This window comes from Pararge aegeria, chromosome 7 (assembly GCF_905163445.1).
Source record: "Pararge aegeria chromosome 7, ilParAegt1.1, whole genome shotgun sequence".
NCBI classification, from domain to species: Eukaryota; Metazoa; Arthropoda; class Insecta; order Lepidoptera; family Nymphalidae; genus Pararge; species Pararge aegeria.
In genome coordinates this window covers 5,171,708-5,194,042 of record NC_053186.1, presented here as the reverse complement: position 1 = coordinate 5,194,042, position 22,335 = coordinate 5,171,708, and the positions used below count along the sequence as shown (strand labels likewise).

General features: G+C 38.3%; 1 protein-coding gene across 14 annotated transcripts in view; it reads right to left on the bottom strand.

Annotated features, from left to right (window-relative positions):
* Positions 1-22,335, bottom strand: part of LOC120625137 (bromodomain adjacent to zinc finger domain protein 2B-like) — a 112,792-nt gene that overhangs the window by 8,621 nt on the left and 81,836 nt on the right. For 9 of the 14 annotated variants that reach the window (XM_039892084.1, XM_039892082.1, XM_039892093.1 and 6 more), the window contains 25 exons: positions 21,214-21,231; positions 20,099-20,268; positions 19,689-19,837; positions 19,414-19,530; positions 18,638-18,784; positions 18,008-18,148; positions 17,101-17,278; positions 16,292-16,407; positions 15,776-16,056; positions 15,214-15,347; positions 14,910-15,049; positions 14,068-14,253; positions 12,871-13,628; positions 12,506-12,747; positions 11,757-11,886; positions 11,243-11,395; positions 10,624-10,672; positions 9,606-9,738; positions 8,777-8,821; positions 5,581-5,678; positions 4,721-4,857; positions 3,710-3,831; positions 2,342-2,492; positions 1,821-1,960; positions 791-948 (listed from right to left, as the gene is read on the bottom strand). In XM_039892084.1, coding sequence (XP_039748018.1) covers positions 791-948; positions 1,821-1,960; positions 2,342-2,492; positions 3,710-3,831; positions 4,721-4,857; positions 5,581-5,678; positions 8,777-8,821; positions 9,606-9,738; positions 10,624-10,672; positions 11,243-11,395; positions 11,757-11,886; positions 12,506-12,747; positions 12,871-13,628; positions 14,068-14,253; positions 14,910-15,049; positions 15,214-15,347; positions 15,776-16,056; positions 16,292-16,407; positions 17,101-17,278; positions 18,008-18,148; positions 18,638-18,784; positions 19,414-19,530; positions 19,689-19,837; positions 20,099-20,268; positions 21,214-21,231 — 4,093 coding nt within the window. The remainder of the gene's footprint in view (positions 1-790; positions 949-1,820; positions 1,961-2,341; positions 2,493-3,709; positions 3,832-4,720; positions 4,858-5,580; positions 5,679-8,776; positions 8,822-9,605; positions 9,739-10,623; positions 10,673-11,242; positions 11,396-11,756; positions 11,887-12,505; positions 12,748-12,870; positions 13,629-14,067; positions 14,254-14,909; positions 15,050-15,213; positions 15,348-15,775; positions 16,057-16,291; positions 16,408-17,100; positions 17,279-18,007; positions 18,149-18,637; positions 18,785-19,413; positions 19,531-19,688; positions 19,838-20,098; positions 20,269-21,213; positions 21,232-22,335) is intronic. The other 5 variants (XM_039892089.1, XM_039892094.1, XM_039892090.1 and 2 more) reach the window with 2 other exon arrangements.

Here is a 22,335-nt window from a genome sequence, read left to right as displayed (position 1 = left end):
TTTAACATTGAATATGTGCTCCAAAAAGACGGCTGTTGGAAATGTTTCAGATAGACCATCAAAATAAAAAACAAAAACTTTTTCAGCAAGCGAATACGCCCGTTTTGAACTTTTTAAAATGACGTCGATGGAGCTAGAAAGTTTTCTCTTCTTTCTTTAAAAAACGCGACTTCACTCAATTTTATTTACTAAAAACAAAGTAACGTTAAAAACAAATATTGGATAGCTCCAATATTTTTTTTTAACGTTATCTCGCAAATCTATGGTTATTTTTACCAATACTAATTAATAAATTGAAATTTATCAATACGCCCCGCACACAGGCAATGTTATTGACAATATGCAGAATATGACGTCAATGATATCGACGTGAGTGCGGGGAGTCTATGAGTTACTTGGGTTTAAAAGCTTCTACTATAACATACGATTTTACAACGTCACCCAGCTTAGGAGATAACAGTTATATTCTCTGGAAAGGCATGAACTTATCGTGGTCCAATTGCCAAAGCACTGCAACAGGGAATAGGAGTGTCCCCCGTTTATTATTGCAAATTTATTATTTGGATATTAGTACTACTTGTGCGCCAATGCTCGGAGTTGATAACACTGTGGTAGATGATATTTTATCCTTCCCCCAGTGTTTTTTACCAGCACTGCTAGCATTGTCCCCTGCAATGCTAGCAGTGCTGGTAAATACAATATTTTTACTCACCAGTGTCGTGGTTGATGCCATTCTAGCATTGTCCCCTGCAATGCTAGCAGTGCTGGTAAATACAATATTTTTACTCACCAGTGTCGTGGTTGATGCCATTCTCCGGCTCGGAAGCCTGTGCGGACACGGGCGGTTCGGCCAGAGGTTCGTCCAGTTTGTCGTGTTCTTTATCTGGGGTGTGAGCCCGCGGGGGCTCTTCCGCTGTTGTAGATGTAGAGGCGTGGGAAGCCGCCGGACTGGCAAATAAGGTTTTTTTATACATACGAGTATATTATCTAACGGTAGCCACGCTTTCAGACCGAAACACAGCAATGCTGATTGGTAGCAGAAATAATTATGGCATTGGCTATATAGGTAAACTAGTGGTTCCCTACGGCTTCATCCGCGTACAACTTGCGTTTCAGTAAATGAGTTCAATGGACACTTTTATTCTATGACCCACCGCGGCGCATCTCCAACCCGTTGCTCGACTTCTGAGGATCGAAGCGCAATTTAAACTAGCCCATTAAAACATATAACGTACAAATCTTGACTAGCAGTTACAGCCTAGTGCTTTCGGGGGTACCGAATTCTATCTTCGTCACGCACCACAAATTTTTCGCAGCTGTTTCGAGTTATGTACGTGTTTCGTTATGCACTTTTACTCAAGAACTTGCTTTAAAACGAGAAGGAAAACGTTGCGAGGAAAGCTACAAGCACGAGAGTTCTTCACAACGTTCTCAAAGGCGTGAATCTAGCAATCCGCACTAGATCAGCGTGGTCGACCTCGGCCCTACTCATTCTGTGAGGAGATCCGTACCCTGTAGTTGGTTGATAATGATGATGATGTGTCTGGGCTACGCTTTAATAAGGGTTAACTAGTTACGACAGTCTTACCTGGATCCCATAACGCGTCGATGTCGTGTTCTTTCGGCTGGTTATTTTGTATTTGTTATTGTTAGCTCGCATGGTGTTTTCGGCAGCTTATGCCATTATATTATATCACATAAAGATTGTGCGATTCCCCAGTCAAATTTATCGTTATTATTACTAACGAAAAAATTTATCTACTTAGTGAACGTTATCTAATTATGTTTACCCTTCTGGCTGGTAGTAACGATATCCTTACCTGGGCACCATGGACGCGTCGATGTCAATGTTCTCGCGACTCGTGTCCTTGGTCTTGCTGTCTCGTTTGGTATTTTTTCGAGGCTTCTTCGGTGGCGCTCGGGAGATGCACTGCGAACAGTACCATTTTCCTCGCGGCATCTGTGGAAAATTTTACGAAAATATATTCATTGTGGAATTTTGTTGACGATGTATTAAACCATATCAATTTATAACATCAATCATTCCCCTGAACCCACAACTATTAAAATAAATTATCAAAACCTATTGTTATAGACTCAACTACTGTCACACACAGTCCTCTACTGGACTATAGGTTTCGACCAACGGGAGGTTTGACCCATAATCACCACGCTGAGCAGACGGGTTAGTTATCGTAGTAGATGGTAGTAGTAGCACAGAGGACACAGCTCTCCTTTCTATTCCCTTAGAGATCTAAATTAAGAAAAAAAAAAATATCGTGTCGGGGCCAAATGAGACATGAGCCCAAAAATGAGACATTAATAGGCGGAGGGTGAGTACCTTCAACAGCGGCGGGTAGTGGCAGTCCAGGTGGAAGGCGCGTACGCATAGTGCGCACGGCAACGCACGCCCGCGCGCCGCGCCTCCGCACACGATGCACACTCGCTCGCGCCCGCCGCCTCGCGCTTTATTCACGCACTCCCAGCAATACCTGCATTGACGTATGTACATATATTGGCCGTCATCATCATCATATACAGGACACGGGTCTCCCCCCACGATGAGAATGGTTTAGGCCGCAGTCCACCACGCTGGCCCAGTGCAGATATATTGGCAGTAGTTTAACGAAAGAAATATTTTTTTATTATAGTTATAATTGAATGATCAAGCAGATGGCCCTCCGGATGGTGGTGTGAAGTGGAAACCATCGCCTAACAGAGCGACACTTCTCTAGACAAGAAACGCGTCCTGCAATGTACCGCTCTGTTCATCAACCTTAGGTAAATAAATAGGCATAATAACGTCGCAATAACTATGCAGTATTTTGTCACATTTCCACATTACTGACAGTAACATCCAAATGCGAGAGCATAAAAAAACGCTGCTTATAGGCACTTAATACATTACATATATTTATTTTAATGTATAAACTCTGCTATGTATTTAGGATGATAATTTTGGCAAATCACTCCCGCAAAATTTTTCTATGTTCTTCCGGTGAAATATAATAAAAATAATAATGTACATCATTTATATAGTACTGCCCACTTCTTGAATGCGACGCGCAGCGAGCAGGATTATCAAAAATCGGGTTTGAAATAAAACAAATCAAATATTCAATTAACACGCTAATTATCTAACTACATATACTATTATTTTTCGTAAATATAATAGTTATTTGAAACAATTTGTTAAATAAACTATAGATTACTAGTGGCTTTAGATTTAAAATTTGTAATTAGATTTATAACTGGCAATTATAATGAGTAATGCTCATGCCATGCCAGTCGTGTAGCATGTTAAATTCATGGGAATGATTTCAAAATAAATAGTTGGTGTTGTATTACTATCTGATTGCTATGCAAATGTCGATTCCGATTATATATATATATATATATATGGTAATAATAATCTATAATAGGAAAGGTTCGTTAACCATTCTACACTACCTCATCCCTTACTTATTGTCAATTCTGTCAAAATTATCATCCTAAATTAAATAAAGCACAGTTATCCTATTCTTTTTAAATTTGCGTGTTTTATACATATAAATATACCTAAGTACCCAATGTATATAAGTTTGTTGATAGAAATCAATCCGCGGGGTAATTTTTATTGTTTTCTGTCCTTACAAAGAATCCATTGGGAAAAGATTGCTGACGAGTTCTGTTTCAGAGTTCAATAGATATAGAAAAGCAATAAACTGACCAATCTCCCTCCGGTATTTTTTCCATCCGTGGCTTGAAGCAATAGGTATGGTATCCTTTATCACAACCGTCGCACAGAAGCAACTGGTCTTCGTTGTCACCACACAAACAAAACTGGCAGTTCTGGAAACAGAATCATGGTTAAATTTAACATTGGGACATTAATAGGCTGAGCATGATGATGCATCATTCTCAGCCTATTAATGTCCCAATGCTGCTCCTCACTCATAGGAGTAAGCAAATTAGATTATCGGCCCACCACACTACCCCAATACAGGTTGGTAGGCTTTCGCGATTATTAAAAATTATAAAAACAATTTCTTGTTTTTTTCTGCTAAAACTTTTTATATTTGAAAATGAAACTTTTTTTTTAATAAGTTGAACAGGCGAGAAGTTTATTCATGCATTTGCAAATAAATTGTGAATCCTTACATCTTGTGTGTTTTCATTTAGTTTCTTTATGGAGTTGTATAAGGAGCACATTACAGATTCCTTCAGAAACCGGCAACAAAGTGCAGTTTCTCTGATCTATTAGCCTTAATGGATTTATGCAAACTAACGTTACAATTACCTTAGCGTAAATCTGTCATCTGTCATTTTTATAGAGGACCAAACGTCAAAATTTGAAAACTGCATACAACTTGTCGAAGTTACTTTAGCTCCAAAGTTAAGTTTGTTTTCTCGATACGTTACACTTAAGGGCACAGGCGACCCGCTATAGTGCCATTTGTCTTACTTTTACGGTTTTTTAATTGTTTACAACTGTTACTTTTAAGTACGTTTCTATTGGCTAGCAAAAGCAATCTTCACATTTGTATTAAAGCGTCACAACATTTTTTGTCTCTAGAATAAAGAATATATTTATATTCTTTATTTTAGAGATATACGTATTCGTTCTTTATAAATAAAGAATATATTTATATCCTTTATTCTGCACTCATCGTAACAACTACTACGCGTTTCATTCTTGCCGTACCGTAGACGCCTTCTCCAAAGTTCAGCTTTAACTTACAGCTTTCATAATGCTCTTGTCCCAGGCAATCGCCGATTCGAGAGCTTGCAGCAACATGGCTAACTGTGCAGACGTGTTGCACCGGGAGACCGCCTCGCGCCACGTGGCTAGCCCGCGGGCTATACCCTTGTTATCATCTGAGAAAGAAAATGAATATATTTTTTCACACCACTCGCTCGACAATGCCTTATTACATAGCCTAGTATTGAAATGTCAAGTACGTAAATATATCCTTTAGACTTAGCGGGTAAGTAACGTTATACTGGAGTCCCTAGTGGCTTTTATGATTTGAATAAGGAATCTGTTTACCCTAACGTTGCTATCTCGCTCTAACATGATGACATTCCTATCCCCCACTAGAGCCTGTGAGGCGCGAACCATAGAGTATAGATTGTAAAAACTTGCCTCGCGAGGTGTGAAAAGTAGAGTATTCAACTCAGGGTTAAACCTGCCTTTGTTTTGGGCACCCTTAAATCCCTCAATTGTTTGGGATTTATTCCGGCGCTCATAACATAAGACATTGCTTTCCCCCTTGTAGTAAAATCTACTATTATGTTATTAACCAACCATCTGCATATTAAAGTTTTCGGCAGTTCATTGCCATGTGCCGGAATTTGATATACCATAGTGGAATATTTTTTTACACGCACGTAAAATTTGACAAAAAAAAAGTTAGGGTTAAAAAAGAGGGTTCACATTATAACTAATATTTTTCTAAATACTATGTTATAGTTTTAATTTTTTAGATCACTTGTCGCTGCCCTTATTAAATAAATAAATTTTCCGTCCTCATGCATACCCTGCATGCCATCACAGTGCGCACTCGGAGGTTGACGAAAGCATTCAAATAAAATACTCACTCTTGGTTTCACTAGGGGTATCGGGGTGGGGCGATGTCGGCGGTGCGTTCCCGTGCTCGCCTTGCATCACTGCAGCACCCAGTGTCGCCTCCGTCGTGCTGTGGATTACCCATTCGTTAACAATAAACAAACTAAACTTTCAATTTTGTGCAGCGGACAACCTTGATTTACTTTCAATGCAATCCCCGGGTACTAATTACCTTAATATCGAACTTCATGCCTCTTAATTTAAAACTAGACCTCCAAACCAACTGACGCCACTTTCACGTTAGCGTAAATCTGTCATTTTACATGGAAGACAAAACGTCATCATTTGACAACTCTACACAGATTTGACAGATTTACTTTAATCCAAAGTTTGTTAAGTTGTAAAGTGGCAAGGTTCAGGGATGGGACCCACTGGCCTAGAAAATGCATTTTTACTCTTATTTTATTGGTAGGTTGTAATAATAGCAGTAAAGTAAGTAAACAGTCAGGCAATCACGATACTGTTTTATTACATTGAAAAGTAAACCTTGTGCTTATTTTATGGGCAACTCCACAGAGCACTGTGTATTTCATAACTATGTCTAGAGTTCTCAATGCCGGAATACCCCGCGGAGTTGGCCATAGCTACATTTCCTACAAAATCACCACTAACGAAACACCGAAATACTATCTTGGCCAGTCGATCATAAATGTACATAAAATTTTAATATTTATTTCTAAATTTTAATCGTTGTGACATGCCCCGGGTGACTTGTTAACGCAATCTCAATTAATACCAGTCCGTTCACAGTAATCTTTTCTGCAGCTGTACGGTTGGCGTAACGTAATGTTATAATGAGTAATATCAGAGGTAAAAACACTGCGAACGGATTGTACACACAGGCAAAAGTCTATGACCTAAAGGGGCTCTATTCCAGAAGAAATGATTCAGCGGTTCCCAGAAGTTCTGAGTGGGGACAGAGATTTTAGTACGTATGTCGTTGGGCGACATTCGCAATGGAGTCCGACATGCCCAGGGCACCCAGGACCATTAAAAACATTACTTACACATTTAAAAAGCAAAGCCTTCTCCTGATTTTGTGTGTGAGAGAGTGAGATGCGTGCACACGTCATCCGTATAAAACTACAACGAAACTAGTGGGTTTGGCTCGTGTTTTTTTAAACGCCCAAAATCAGTGAGAGTATCACGAGTTTATTTTAGTTTTAAATTATATAAATGATGAATATAAGAGGGAATAAACGAGCTTAAATTGCGACACCCTATGTGGTTGTTATATTTTATTTTAAAAAATGGTTATTTTGGACTTGGATAGAAAATAAAGAAATGGTTACTGAGTTTAAACTACTAAATGTAACATATTGGTTGATAGATAATAATTGGATATCATGGGTTTGTTTTTGATAATAAACTACAATAATCCCTGATTGTTAAGGGAAGAGTATTGGATAGAAGCAGGCGTTACTTTGCGGAAATCCATGATATATTACCAACGCCGTGTATCATACTCCGCGAAGTTTTACTCCGCGAAATTAAGCCTAATTTTGATAATATAAGGGCAGAGTAGTAATTGCGGGAGACGAAAGATGGAAGACAGAAGCAGGAAAGGTATTACAGATCTTTGCGGTGCGTTATAATATAAACGATGAAGCAAAGCACTTCGTATGTTTCGTTTCGACGGGATTTTTGGGGTTCAGAAAAAAATACGTTTCATTTTCTTCATATCAAACAATGAACTGATATTAAAGAAATAAGATTTTAATCCTCTGGTTGAGATATTTCTATGTAAGCATAGTATGATTTTGGGGATGGCGTATCCGTGTCGAACAATAGTTCCTAAGGAAAAAAAAACTAAATCGGTGAAGTTATTTTCCGGAGTAACGAAATGTTCTTAAATATATGTCGGAAATTAGCTAAGTATGAACGCATATTTTTATAATAAATCATTAGTGATAAATCTGTGGTACACGTATACGAAACGAAAATAAACTGAGAGGTCTAAAGTGTCTAAGGGACATCTGTCCACAATAGGTTCTGTTCCCTGCTTTACATTCGTGCAGATTATACTATCGATACTTTTCAAAACATGCCGTCATAAGCTTTGCGGGCTAACCTATTAAGGGTATGGCAGTTCTATTAAATCCACACTCCTAATTTGTTTCTACGCTGCATCGTACCGGTAAACTATGCCACTAGACCAGACCGGGGAATGGCCCCTGCCGGGGAACTTCGAAACGTTGGGATGTATGTTGGGAACCGTTGGATGTTGAAATTAAGACATCCCTGAAAAAGTCTATGACCATGTGACGTTCATCCACCGTCCACAAGACGCTTTATTTGTACTGTGCAAAAAATTGTCATCACTTACAGAACTCTCAATTTAGTTTATGATTTGTGTACAACAGAATTATAAATCAACCTCAATCGATACTACATCAAACCACCCTCTACCAATACTAAAAATGCTAAATAAATACTTTCGAACACCCTAATAATTCGTGCAAATATTGTAAACATTATTACATATATAAAAATAATTTTGGGTCTTTTATTTCTTTCATAACACGAACACAAAATATTGCCTGAAGCTTCGCCTACATCTGAGCGACCAAAGCAAGGATAAATAAACTACAGATAACTAAATGAACAGGGTATCTGACTATTTCACTGAAATTAGGCGTATCGCAGGTAGACGTGACGAAAGCCGCAGGTTTTGGTTGTCGTAGTTCAAGTTAATTCAGATCAGACTTTACAATATGAGGCGCATACGAGTACTTTGAGCGGCTACACGGCTTTTACGATGAAAAATATTAAACTTCCAGTTTATATACACAAATAAAGTATACATATAAAAATTAGAAGGGGATTTAAAACCTCTTTAATAGGCAATATTCGATGTCCTTCTTAGTTATTAAAAGTCATGCTATTATTGAAGATATTCTTATGTAGCCTTGCCTTTATAATTTGGACACATGGGTTAAGGCGATAATGTCAAACTCAAGAATCGCATAATCCGTGCCGTTGCGGGTAGGTGTTTTCACAACGCGACCTATATCCTATTTAGACTCTTTTAACTAAACGGATGAAACCGCCGGGAATAGTGTAACATAAAATACATACAAATATAATAGCCAAACACCCTGTATAAAAAACCCATAAAAATTCCATAGCACACGCACTTTGGTCTCGCAGTTGCGTGCTAAGCTTTACCTTTGTGTTATAGGGTCTTCCATTATAGGTGTCCTACTATTGAATCTGAAAAAAATATACCAATATCAATCATAGCTTAAATTTCATTTCAAATTGGTGGTCTACGCCGTTCTACTACGTCAAAATCTACTCGGGTTACAAGAGTTTGGTGAAGAGACGTCGGTAAAACTCATAATTTCAGTCCTTATATTAGATTCCACACTTGATCTAAATATACCCATGAGTTCTCATGTTATGATAATTGATATATGAGTAAAAGATATTATGAAATACTAATTTCATCATGTCCAATATATGTGTTTTTTTATAGACCGATAGCTACAGTATTGTTTCTCATGGTTACAATCAGTTAAGGAATAATGTAATTAAGAAAATCATAGGATGACTTTTTTTATGAAAAAGGTCATCCGAATGGAAGACCCTACAGTTTAATAAATATATATCATAGTTATTCTTGTGAGAAGTTCCTTTAGTTGGTATATAACATATTCTAACAAAAGAAAACATTGAACCACCGATAACTTGACAGTGTGAAAATTTTTGATTATATAAGTTATATTAAAATTAAAATAAACAAATAATACGTTATTGTTATTTTTAGAGTATTAAATTCTTATACTCATTTATAACTACAAAGAATCGCTGAGAGGTGATTTGATATTTTTTTCTATTTATAGGTTTATATGATTAGATCGTTATTTCAATGAGATCTGGATCTCACTGTACATTGCCTCTTTTACAGGCGGTCTAACGCACCTTATTCATACATGTTGCCCATTTAAACTTGCTTTAAATTTTGAAGCTTTCTTGAAGCCTTAAGTATACGTACCTCTGAACTAGTGGCGGTTTTAGGTACCGCCTCTCGATGTGAGCTTCGAGGGAAGCGAGCTTGTGTCTGGCTCGGGCTACTATTTCTGCTCCGGTCGCAGATGAGGGTAGTACGAGACGAGTGGCGCGCCAACCTTCAACAATAATTAATAGATTTAAAAACGTATAGACATATATCCTCTCCTCTTCCCGCGGATGTCGTATTAGGCGACTAAGAGAATATACGGAGAACAAGCAGAAACGTACTCTGTGCTATTGCTATTTATCTAAAGCGATCACAAACCCAGCCCAGCGTAGTAGTTAAGTGCAAGCCCTTCAGTTGGGAAATTCAAAAAATTCATTATTCATATATTTCAAGTAGGCCTAATATAAGCACTTTTGAAACGTCAAGTATGTTGTGTGTAGTGACTTTACCACCGGTCCGATAGGCAGATTCTACCGAGAAGAAGCCGGCAAGAAACTCAGCAGTTGCTATTTTCCAACATCAACAATTTACATTTTACATTTAAACATTCGTGTTTCTATCTTCTTAGAGATGAAAGCGGAGCCGGATGCTACCAAGCAACCTTGTCATTAAGTGTACTGTCTTAAGTCAATCAGTGGGCTGATTTAGGCTATTGATGAAAGACGTAAAATATCAACTCTACCGCTGATTTCTTTTGACACCAGCACAAGCTGTTATCACTTTGCTTTTGTCTCAAACTCATTGTGATGCCATTTTAGTGCCATAAGTTTTGAAAGGTGGAAGGCTTTGGCCGTGGCTAGTAACGACGTGCCGCCGAACGATTTAGAGTTCCGGAACGTTGTCTTGTAGAAACAAATTAGAGTTATTGGTTAATATAACGCTAACAGATTGTCCCGCTACCATCTTATACCGCAGCTTCACTTGCCATCAGGTAAGATTGCAGTCAATTTAATATGTCATTTGTATAGGGTCAACCGGGTTCCGTACCAGTTAACTGAATGACAACGATATTAGGGTGCTACCTCTTACGGAAAGAAGGGATATAATTAATTACCTTTGACTTGTATTGATGCCGCTGCCACACGTTCTTCTAATGCCTCCACCTAATGAATATAAGAAAATTTTCATTCATTATTTATTTGCAACTTTGCAATCGTCCTCGTGTATCAAAACACTATAACTTCAAAGTAAAATCAGAGTTATAGTAATTGTTTCACAGTCACAAATTCTGTACAACCGATGATTATTTTATAAAGCGTAATAGTACACATTTTCTTGAATAGGGGAATGGTATGATGTATGTCAGTATGTAATTGATCTGCTGTACTTTGTTCGTGGCCTTGCTTTCGGCCGTGCGCATTGCTAGGTTACAAAAAAAGATATATATATATATATATATATATATCTTTTTAGCTGCTCGCTGGCGCAGTGGGCAGCGACCCTGCTTTCTGAGTCCAAGGCTATGTATGGGTTCAATTCGCACAACTAGAAAAAGTTTGTGTGATGAACATGAATGTTATTCAGTATTTGGGAGTTTATCTGTATATAATAAGTGATTATGTATATTATCCATAAAAATATTCATCAGACATCTAAGTACCCATAACACAAGCTACGTTTACTTTAGGGCTAGATGGCGATGTATATAGTATCGTATATATATATATACTCACTGTAGCTAACAGTTGCATGTCAACTCGTCTAGCGGTAACAGCGCAGAATGTGTTGGGCTCATCTGGAGTCGGGTAACCGCCACTCTGCGCCAGAAGCCGCTCCGCCGGCGTGGCGCACAGCTGACTGCCCCCGTCACCGTGGTCTATGTATAGCTGTGGATAAATTGAAGGGTTAGGGTTATAAGGTTACCTCAAACATCCTAAGTCAGATCATTTAGACGTAATAGTGGAAGAAAGTCATAGATATCTTGAAAGCATTAAACTAATTTTAAATGACATTGTGAGATGGTGATAATCAAAAAACACCCGGTTAAGCTTTTTGTGGGCTTCTCCTCTCGTAGTCGTTTTAAGTTTGCGAATGTAGTCATCGCCATTAACTCATTACTATGTACATATTTTTCATGTAATGTGCGCATCAGAAGTGAAGAAGAGGAAAAGAAAAATATATTTGACTTTTGACTTTTTAATCAAGCTCTTTTTGGACAGTTGTGTAAAAGAAATAAATTGTATGTACCTTGTTATTAAGCGTAGCCAGATGGTGTATGAACGCTGCGTGTAGCTCTCGCTCACGAACTCCGCGCGGATGCAACGAGTCTAACAAATGCTTCAGTTGTTCTTCTTCAGTTATACGCCACCAGCCGTATCTGACGATACAACGAGATAGTTTATAAAACTTTTGTTGAAAACTGTTGTAAAACTGTGATCACAGAAATCGGACATCAGGTTATTACAAAAAAATTAGGCTGAAAATACGTGGACGAAGTTGCAAACATTATCATTAATGATGAAACATTACGTAAATAGTTTAAAAAATAATTGAACCATATGTAATAGCAACAATGCATAATTTATGATACGAGCGAGTCTTAATTTAGCAATATCTTCTCATGTTGAGGTTCAAAGACATGAAATATAACTCTTTCTTTTAGAGCTTCTTTCTATATCAAGCATTACTAAGCACCAGTCATCAGCGATTAATAGAGGGACCTATACTTGAAGTAATTCTGCATGATTAGAAGGCATCTTTAGAAGAGCCAGAGTTCAAAGCAAATGATTTGCGAGGTTAGTGCCAATGGGAGGGTTACGTAGTAAGTAGGTCCGATGGACACGATGGTCCTAAGGTTCTAGCATGGCAAGCCGGCACTGTAAAGCAAAGTGTTGGCAGACCACCCCTCTAGGTTGGCAGAAAAAACAAAAGAGTGCAATGTGGATTATTTTTCGCGGTTGTTGTCCATGATATTAAGTCTTAAAGAATATTCTCACCTCAGATCCTTGGGCACATAACTCCCCTCGATCTTCACAGGCATGCCATGCATCTTACAGTGTTCCAACTGCTCCAACTCCTCAGGCGACATCTGTATCGGTGGCGGGCTGTCGCACGTCACGTAAGTTGACAGTGCGTTGAAGTTCAGAAGTCCTAAGCTGGACAGGTTTGACGCTTTAGCCTTTTGTATGGCTAGCTCTTTGGCTGCATCTGCTTGAAGTTCCTTTTCAAGGTCGTTTTCCTAAAAGTTTAAAGGTTTGGTTATATTTCTCGGAGAATATAATGAGGGTATTGGTTTATTTTCGAAGTAATTTATTTATTAGTAATTTTTGTAATAAAATAACGCGGCTACATAAAAAGTTACCTGTTCTTTACATTCCTCTTCCACCTCGGGTTCCGGAACACTATTTTTAATTAAACTATTGTCCAACATTTCCTGATCCAAACCAGACATGGTCAAACTAGAATCAGTGTACACAATATTCGACGGCACTTGGACGCTAGTTACCATAGAGTTCAGCGTGAACAAACTAGGGTCGTTCAACAAGTGCAAATTGTTCGACACATCCCATTTATGACCTTGACAGTTGATTACTTCTGTACAAGTGTGTTCATTGTCACAGAATACGGGTATATCAGACGTCTTCTCCTCATTAATACTAGTTAAGAATGAACTTTCGTGTCGAAGTATGGAAAACCATTTGCCTTCAAGTATTTTGGTATATAAAATTGCGTGAGCAGAGTCAGTTTCCATGATTTCACTCTTAATTTCGGGCTCCATTTTTACGCTCTTGGCTTCATTCTCTAACTTTTCTGATTCCGCCTTTTTGGCTGCATCGAGTTGCGAGGATACGGCTTCCGCCAATTTGCGCAGTTCTTCCAAATTGTTTACTAGATTGTCCTTATTTTCCTCTGTTTCTTCTTCTTCTGTTTTAACCATGTTTTCAACTTTTATTATCTCTTGCGGCTTATCCATTGGCTCAGCTTGAGTGGCAAACATTGGCTTGTGCGTTGGCTTTTGTACCAAAAACGCGGTCGGTATGGAGTCTTCTATATCGAGCATGTCTTCTTCCTCGTGGCTTTGCTGCTGTTGGATATACTTCTCTTCCATTTTTATTGAACCTGTGATAAACGAAAATAAGATTGATAAATAGTCAATGTGATAGTGATTAGTGTCTGATAATGGAGCCACCACTAAAAGCTTGTTACTAATACATCCAGATGAGGAATCTGAGTTTACTTGGCTTTAATTGTATATCTTTTTTTTGAGAGCACCATATTAATGAAATTAGCACCATAATGGGAGTTGTTAGTTTTTTAAATTCCCGACGTGCCATTTCGTTGCGTACCTCTGGTTATTTAGTTGCTTTATAATGAAGAAGAAAAATAAGTTTTTATAACTTCATAAAAAACCGCTTGGCTGCAATCACACTTGGTAGACCCAATTTACTCTTAATTAAAAAGATACTTAAATAAAAGGTGGTGGTAAAACAGACCAGGAAGGACAATCTAAATCTTCCGGACTTAATCGTGAAAGAAAAATAACATTATTTAAATGTACCTTCAACTTTACAAGCGCCGTGCGTGACATTGGGCTCGTATTTAATAATCTGCGTTCTGTCACTAAGGTTCAGCTCGTTCTTTATACTCCTTAGTTCTAGTGCCCGCGCTTCCTCATCCACTTCTTCACGACTTGGCTCTTGTTCCTCTGCTTCTGGTTCTGGGTCCAGTTCAGTTTTTTCTTTAACTGTTGAGAACAAAGCAAGGAAATAAGGGCAAAATTTTATTTCCGTCAGTACAGATTTGGTTCATTTAACTTGTTTCGAGCTTGTCGTTTGCAGCAGTTTATTTTCCGTGGCTTGTTGCAGGTGACGTAATCTTAGAGCTGTCTCACATTTAGACACTGAGGAAGCAAAGACTCGGAAGGAGTCTTGAATCGGAACGACATGCGCATTAAGTCGTAAAAAGAAGTTTGTAAAGGATACTTTTTTTTTTACTTATCAAAGTTGTCCAAGCTCGAAGTCGCTGGGAAAACGCTTGTACTAGATATTTAGTCATAAAATCAATGTAAATGTCGTTAATCTCAAAAAAACCTAACGAAATATCTTGTTATCTTTTGTTAAATAGCAAGATTTATTTAAAAAGTACACAATATCAGTTACATTTATATATTTTTCAACACAAGAGATAAAAAATATAAGTATTTATGGTACCGTATAATTTAATACATTATGAATTTAATTTAGTAGCGACCGTTTAAGTTACTGTATATTTTACTGTTTACTGCGTATTAAACGATAGTACCGCACCATTGGCACTCCGTACCAGATTGCCAGGTTCGAATCGATACGATGCCGCAATTTTTAATATATACAATACACATACAATATATAAAACACTAACCTTTCTTTATCTTGGGCGCTGGATCAGTTGCAGCCTCTTCTAATTTGGCCTGGTAGTCTAGTATTTCCGGTTGAGCTGACTCCATCGCTTCTACAAATACGCCGCCGCATTTACCGAGAGACCAGTATCGACGCCAGTATCTGTTTTGAATATAGTATATTATTTTTAATACAGTGTATAAGATTTCTTCCGCGATATACTGTGCTAACATCGACGCCAGTACTTCAAATAAAAATATTTATATTAACTAATAATAATATTTAGTATAGTGATCGTGATGTAATGAATGAGTTCTCTACTTTACCTGTCTTGCCCGTAGCACGTAGCTCTGAGCGCATGCGATCCAGCCGCTAACGCAATGAGCTGTTGTTCGGATTGCCGGACAAGCTTCTCCAACTTTTTTGCTAGTTCCTCTGATGAAAGGTTCTTGTCTTCATCCTGTGTGTGAAGAATTAAAGGATTATATCTGCATGGAATTTTCGTTATATCTAAACATTGTTGGTTATATAGGTTGAAATGTAACAAAATATTCCCATGTTATTCCATGTTTGTTTTTGTAAGTATGCCTCTTACCGGGCTATGCAGGATTCGCTTTTAAGGGGTATCCCGCTTGACTTAAAGTCTGGGTAATGAGTATAGTGAATCAACTAAACTGCCCGACAGCGGCAACAAATTAATGCGGTATGGAGGAGTGCGAAACCCAATCCACTTGCTACGCCTACGGCAGGCTGACACGGCAAGTTGACTCGCTATTCTTCCGTTCGTGGATAGTGGATATCTGATAATTATACTATAGTGACAAGTAATCATTCTACAGGAAGTTTTTTAACTGCCGCACCTAAAATTGTGTTATTTAAAATACTCACCTCTTCGGGCTGAGTCCCCTCGCTTTCAGGTTCGCTGAGTACCGCATCGCAGTCGCCCATAACGCTATCCTTATCTGTCTTTGCGTGCGGGGAACATTCGTCCTTATTGTTGTTTAGCATCTCCTTCTCGCCCATACTGCTGGAGAGCTCCTTCAAGGGTGACAATTCCTTGTCACTCTCATCTGGGGTGTCCTTATATGGGGATGGAGTGTTTGGTTTGTCATCCGAGTGCGGGGAGGATTCTTTGTCTCGTTTTTTTGGTGTTTCGCTCTTTTCGGTATCTGAGGAGAAGAGATACATTAACTATGCAACAATAATCCTTAAATTTAATAAAATGCTCAGTTTTGTTTTTATTATCTAGAACATCATTGCCAGTAGACTTCCCTGATTGACACAAATGTAAAATGAAACTTATCTGACAAGTGTCAAAGCTTAAAATAGTCCGCCTTGTTTGTTATATAGAAATCAGAAGAACAATATGCTTAATTTTTAATAAACAGTCAACTGTGGTTTTACCTGTACTGGCATGGTGAGAGGAGTCGTCAACGAGCCTATGCATGCGCTCCAGAGCAAGTGCCTGTTGCCTCTCCGTGGCTTCCGCGCGTGCTTTGCGCTGCTGAAGCACGCGTACTCTGTTAACAAAACAAATATATATTCAGCGGGATTGAATTCTTTTAATGTATTTTTGACTCCTAGTGACACTTCTAATTTCTAACTAGTTAAAGAGCGCCAACCATAATGATAGAATTCCAACGAAACAATAATGATAGAATTGGCTTAACCTTTATGAATATAGGCTATTTCAAAACAGTTTGAACTAAATAGCGTCAGTTGACAGACTGTTTATACTCGTAAAAAACAAGTTGTGTGATTTCATTGCTTGATCATAAGTTATAATGATTTGTATGTGTTTTGTTATATGAGTATCATCATTTTCTGTCACGAGTATTAGCATCATCATCATTATTCAATTCACTATTGGTCTACTATAATGATTTGTATGTGTTTTATTATACGAGTATCATCATTGTCTGTCACGAGTATTCATTGCATGCATGCAATTGCATCATCATCATCATTATTAAACTCACTACCGGTCTACCATACTACCTCATTCTGAGACCCATGTCCTAACACGGGTCTAAGAATGAGGGCTAATTGCCCCTTTATGAGCTGTGACTAGAAGAGCACGTTAAGGCGTCTGTCTAAGTTATTATCACTAACAGCGTTGTGTATTTGGACTCAGCCGTAGAACATTAATAGTCTGAGGATGATGAAGCTTGGATGATTACATTTTATTTTACTACCTCATCATTTACACTCACTTGCGTATCTTAGTGTCAAGCAGGTAGCGGTCTCTGCGCAACTGTGCGAGGTGGTCGAGCGATGCGTCTAGTTGTCGCAACACAGCACGACTCTGCAGCAACTCGTCGCACACTCGCGCAAGTATTCGCGCCTTGCTGGACGGGTTAAGAGCGACGAAAGGCTTGTCGCGGAGCAACTCTGTTCCAAAATTATCTTTAATTAATACACATCAAATCAAAACCGGTCATATACGAGTCATACCCGTGCACTGACGGTTTCGTAGTCTAAAAGAACAAGTAAGTGATAAATTAATATAAATTTTAGCAAAAAAACTTTTCTCAATGAACCGCAAAACTAGCATTTGTTGCTGATGAAATTTAATATTTAGACTTTGATAACATCTACTGCGATCACCACCCCGCCTGCCCAGTGTAGTTAATAAGGCCAAACCTTTCCGTTGAGAGAGGCCTTTAGTCCAGCAGTGTTATAGAAACTATACTCAAGTGAAACTTTGAAGAGAGAAAGAAAGAAAAATAATTTTACTACATAATGGCATTTTTTTTTCTCCAAATCAATCAAAATCACTTTTAGAATGTAAAAAGGTAAAGTCCTTTCCTTTACGCTCCAAAGATTTAGGTCATGAAATAAATAGGGCAAACTTATCTCACTTTAAAGTATCAATTCCCCGATTTCTCGTTTTTTGAAATATTTTTTTTTATTCATTGTATAATGTTTGACTATTAAGTATTACTTTTCTATATCAGTATTTAAAGAAAATTAGAGAATATTGGAGGAATAAATGGCTGTATAGAACGGGCGGACGGACAAAGTCGCACAGTAAAGGTGCCACTGTTACAATATTGGTATGAAAACCTGAAAAGGTTTAGATTGCTGAGCGATCGCGTATATATTGTAAACTACTATTACCAGATAGTTTATATGTTGCGTTGTTGTGCAGATGTTCGTAATAGGTCCCGTTCTTAGTGGTAGAGCAGGTGAGTTGCATTTCTGCGTCGCTCTGATGATGATCAGCCACTCTGCGATCGCGCTCCCTTTCTACCGTTAGACCTGCATAAAATAAGAAACTGGCTAAGTACGATGTGCACTTGCCTATAAAGGGTTCTGTATCACGGTGCAATGTCAAACACTACATAGTATCAGCATACTAGCAGTTGCCCGCGTTTTTCATCCGCACAGATTCCTGTTTTTTTTTCAAATCCCGTGGGAACCGTTACTTTTTTGGGACCAAATGTTGCTATGATGCTATGTTGCTATGTTGCTCTCGGTCCTTTCAGTATTTTATTTCATAAATAAATTTATTTCGTTTAGTTAGGAAGAAAATAAAGGGAAGCGATTAAGGTATTTCAGTAAAAACCCGGCGTTGTCAAACCACGTGCCTTGGAGATAATGCCGGTCGTGGTTATTATCGCTGACATCGTTAAAGCAAACCCGCATTGGAGCAGCGTAGTGGGTCAATATTGGAGGTAAGTGTCCAGTAGTGGGACGTAACTAAGCTCACGATGATGAAGTTTTAATAGAGAATATTAACATGCATACCCGTAAGAGCTTTTATCTCAGCTGTTGCGTTCGCATACAGATATATGCGCAGAACTTCGCTCAAAGTGCCGGGAGTCAGTTCAGCCAATCTTAGCGCGTGTCCTAGCAACGTGGTGTGTCGCCCCGGATGGGGAATACCCGGCTCCTCTGTGAACAATGCCATAGATTAATAACTCTAAACTTCAATAGTTTATTTTTTAGCATGCAAAAATCACACATGAGTTTTTTTAACTTATGCAAGTGTTATGTTCACCGTAACGACTTTACGCTGCCTATAAAAATCTATCGAATCAAAAACCTCCAGTTAAAAGATTTATTTATGTATCTACAGGCAATGGTTGGTTTATGTTACATTTAATTACCAAAACTAAACTTACTTTATAATCATAATCTCAGTCAAACTTAGATAGAACACCGACATAATAGCTTCCTTGTATAATTAAATCTGTAATATACTATCAGTTAATTTAAAGTAATAGAGCCGACAAGCTGTGTCATTTTTCTACACCTATTTCCTATAATTATTTATTAATATCAGGCGTTAATCATGATCATTCAGTGTAATGGGTATTTTAAGAAATTTACCAAAACTTTTTGCTCTGTACAAGACTGAAATTTTTGTCGATCTCTACCTGGCACACTAGTGAGCGCTGCGGACTTATAAATGGGAGTCCGATCCCAAACTTTTTAATTTTTCTCTGGTCCTTTAATCTTGGAAATCTGAACAACATCTTTTGTCCAGTAGTGGACGTCCAGTGTTTACAGAATTCACATACCAATAGCAATGACGAGTAGCCTGGTCAGCACACTCAGCAGTTCATCTTCCGCATCCTGATCGCAGTTGGGTATAAGACCCAATTGCATTGAGTTCAAGGTCGGTAGGGATTCAACTTCTGCAACAATACAAACATGGCTTAGTCCCCAACATACAGACTTCGTGCCTTTATCCCACGTTATGTGGAGTCGGCCCAATATATATTCTTCACACTTAAAGACAGAGATTTCCGCTTTTTCAAGGTAGCTAGTTGGACATAGTCAATAATATTCTTACCAAAACCAAGCGCCTGTCCAAAGTTATGCAGAAACTCGAACACTTGCAACAAGTCTGCCATGGCTTGCCCCGGTATTTTAAGACCAGGTATTCTATACAACTCCGGCAGAGATTTCTGATCTGATAGCGACGAATCTTCCTGGGGTCGCCTGTAAAGTTTAACAAGAAATTGGTTAGTGTACTCTACTCTTTCTTACGTATTTTTAATGTGCCAACGATCTTTTCGTTAGTTTATTGCATAATTTATGCTTTTAGAAGCTATTATAAGACTTAGAAACTAACTATTTTACACACATGAATCCTGAAAACATAACACAGCTTTTTCGGCAATCAACTGAGACATACTTCGCTTCTAACTTTCAATAGTGGACAGTCGTTACAGAAATTATACAAGATTATGAAGAAGATACCTCAATTCAGACAGCAGTTCCATTTCTTTCCTTCTCTGCTGCAACTTCTTCTCTTTGACCAGCAGCCTGTCAAGAAGGTTCTGGTGTTTTCTTCTCTCCCTGTCTTCCCATCTTCTTCTGGAGTCCAATTGGCGTATGAACGTAGTGTGCTGCCTTCTTCTCTCGCGTTCCTGATGCGATTTTTTTTCGTTTTAAGGACAATACATACAAAATAAATGAAGAATTATTGTAAAAAAACAAGTCTGGGCACAGACATCCTCTCTCCAACTTGGGCTGGTGTGGGCGTTAACGTTTTATTTCACATGACAATGATAATAATAAGCGAGAGCGACGACTTAAAGTGCTTTCCGGACACATTTCATAAAAACTTTAAACTTATTGAGAGACATCTCAAGGATGTCATATGGTAATTTGTTATAAAAAGATATACAATTACCCTTAATTACTAATTCAATGCAGCCTAGTAACTGCCCTAAAAGTTTATTTTTACTTCTAATATAAATTTTGTCGACACCGTTCACGGCGTCTCGCTCGCTCTTAACGTTATCTTAGCCCAATTCGGGAATCGAACCCAGAACCTCGTGATCCATAGTTTTATAACATGCTAACCAAGACCAACAAGACATTTTATTTGTAGTGAACTTTACCGAACAGAAACCAACATGAATCTCATCAAATACATTTCATTTCAAGGCATTTAAACTATAAGTATTTTTTGAGAATATAATAAGCAGACCCTGATGGGTGAACGGCAGATGAAATGAACGAAAGAAAAGAAAAATTAATAAACTAAATACCATTAGAACATGCTAGGAGAAAATAACTTTATTTATAAGCTACAAAATGAGAAATATAATATTAGGTTCTCCAATGAAAACAAACTTTGAAACAATGTCTATAGACACCCCCTGCCAACCATTAAGCGTTTCCTTACACAGAGGCTGTTAGCTCTACCGAAACCACCACAGTTTAGAAAGTATTAAAAAAATCTTCTACTAAAAGTATTTAGTTAAAAGTTAAGTAAGAAGGGAGAGAAGATTGAGGAAAAAGGATAGATAATAGAATAGTGTGCTAAAATATAAGCAGATGAGCCGTTTTTAGAATGTTTCAATTACCTCGGTTATATACTTTTGCTGTAGGAGTGTTGAGGAATCCGATTGGGAAAGAAAAAACACAAAGTTATTAGACACTTCGAAAAACCCATAACACAGAACAGCGATATTCACAAAAAAAGTAAAAAAACATTAGTTTTAATGAAAGCTAAGATCAAACCAAGGCCTCCGTTTAATCCGCTTGTGCGATGGCGTGCAAATTATCATATTGCTTACAACTTATGGTTACACTGGCATAGGCCTCCTCTGTCATACAAGATAGGGTGTTAGAGACCTACCACGCTGTTCCAATGAGGATGGCGGGTTGGTGGGTTTTTAATGATTTACTTGTTAGGTATAAAAACAGTAACCTTTGAGAATTTAAAAACAGAATATCCTAAAATCTGGGCCTGACCCCAAAATCAAACCCTGGGTATTGTGATCTGGTGGCAGGGTATGGCAACAATCAGTTCTTCGAAATAATCACAGTGCTTGTAAAAATCGGCGCGCCTGGGGATAGATCTTATTTGCACGCACGCTAATGCGGACATGGGCCAGTGACGTTAGTGCTTGGTTTGACCACAGCTTTAGCTCTTAGGCTCAGAGCAGACCCAGCGACAGTCTGCACTCGCCTGCTGAACTTCTGAGATAATTAAATATCACTAGTAGTTAGCAGTTTAGTGGCATTTTCTGTCGGAGCTGGCGTTGGAGATACAACGTCGGAATAGGACGTTGGAGGTGCTTCCCGCTTATCTTAGCCACGTGGTTAAAATCAGAGGCGTAGAAGCGGGATTATTCTTAAAACGCTGGACGTAAATTCCAGGGTCACACCTCCAAAGTCATACTTAGACGTTGCATCTCCAACAACATTGCGTTATTATATAATCAACAACGACTCCATTTAAAGAAGATAAAATTTATATTAAATTTACCCTCGGAAAAGGATCACCATAGGAGAGCTGACACAGGACTGGATAATTTGATAATCGATCACGATATTCTTACGACGCATTACAGGACGAAGAATGGTAGGAAGATACGGGTATGGTACCAGGGTTTAGTAAAAGATTTGTACGCAATCATAGTGAACATCGGAACACTGTAAAATCAGAGTAAAATGGAATTTTGCTGCACGTTTTAGAGCCA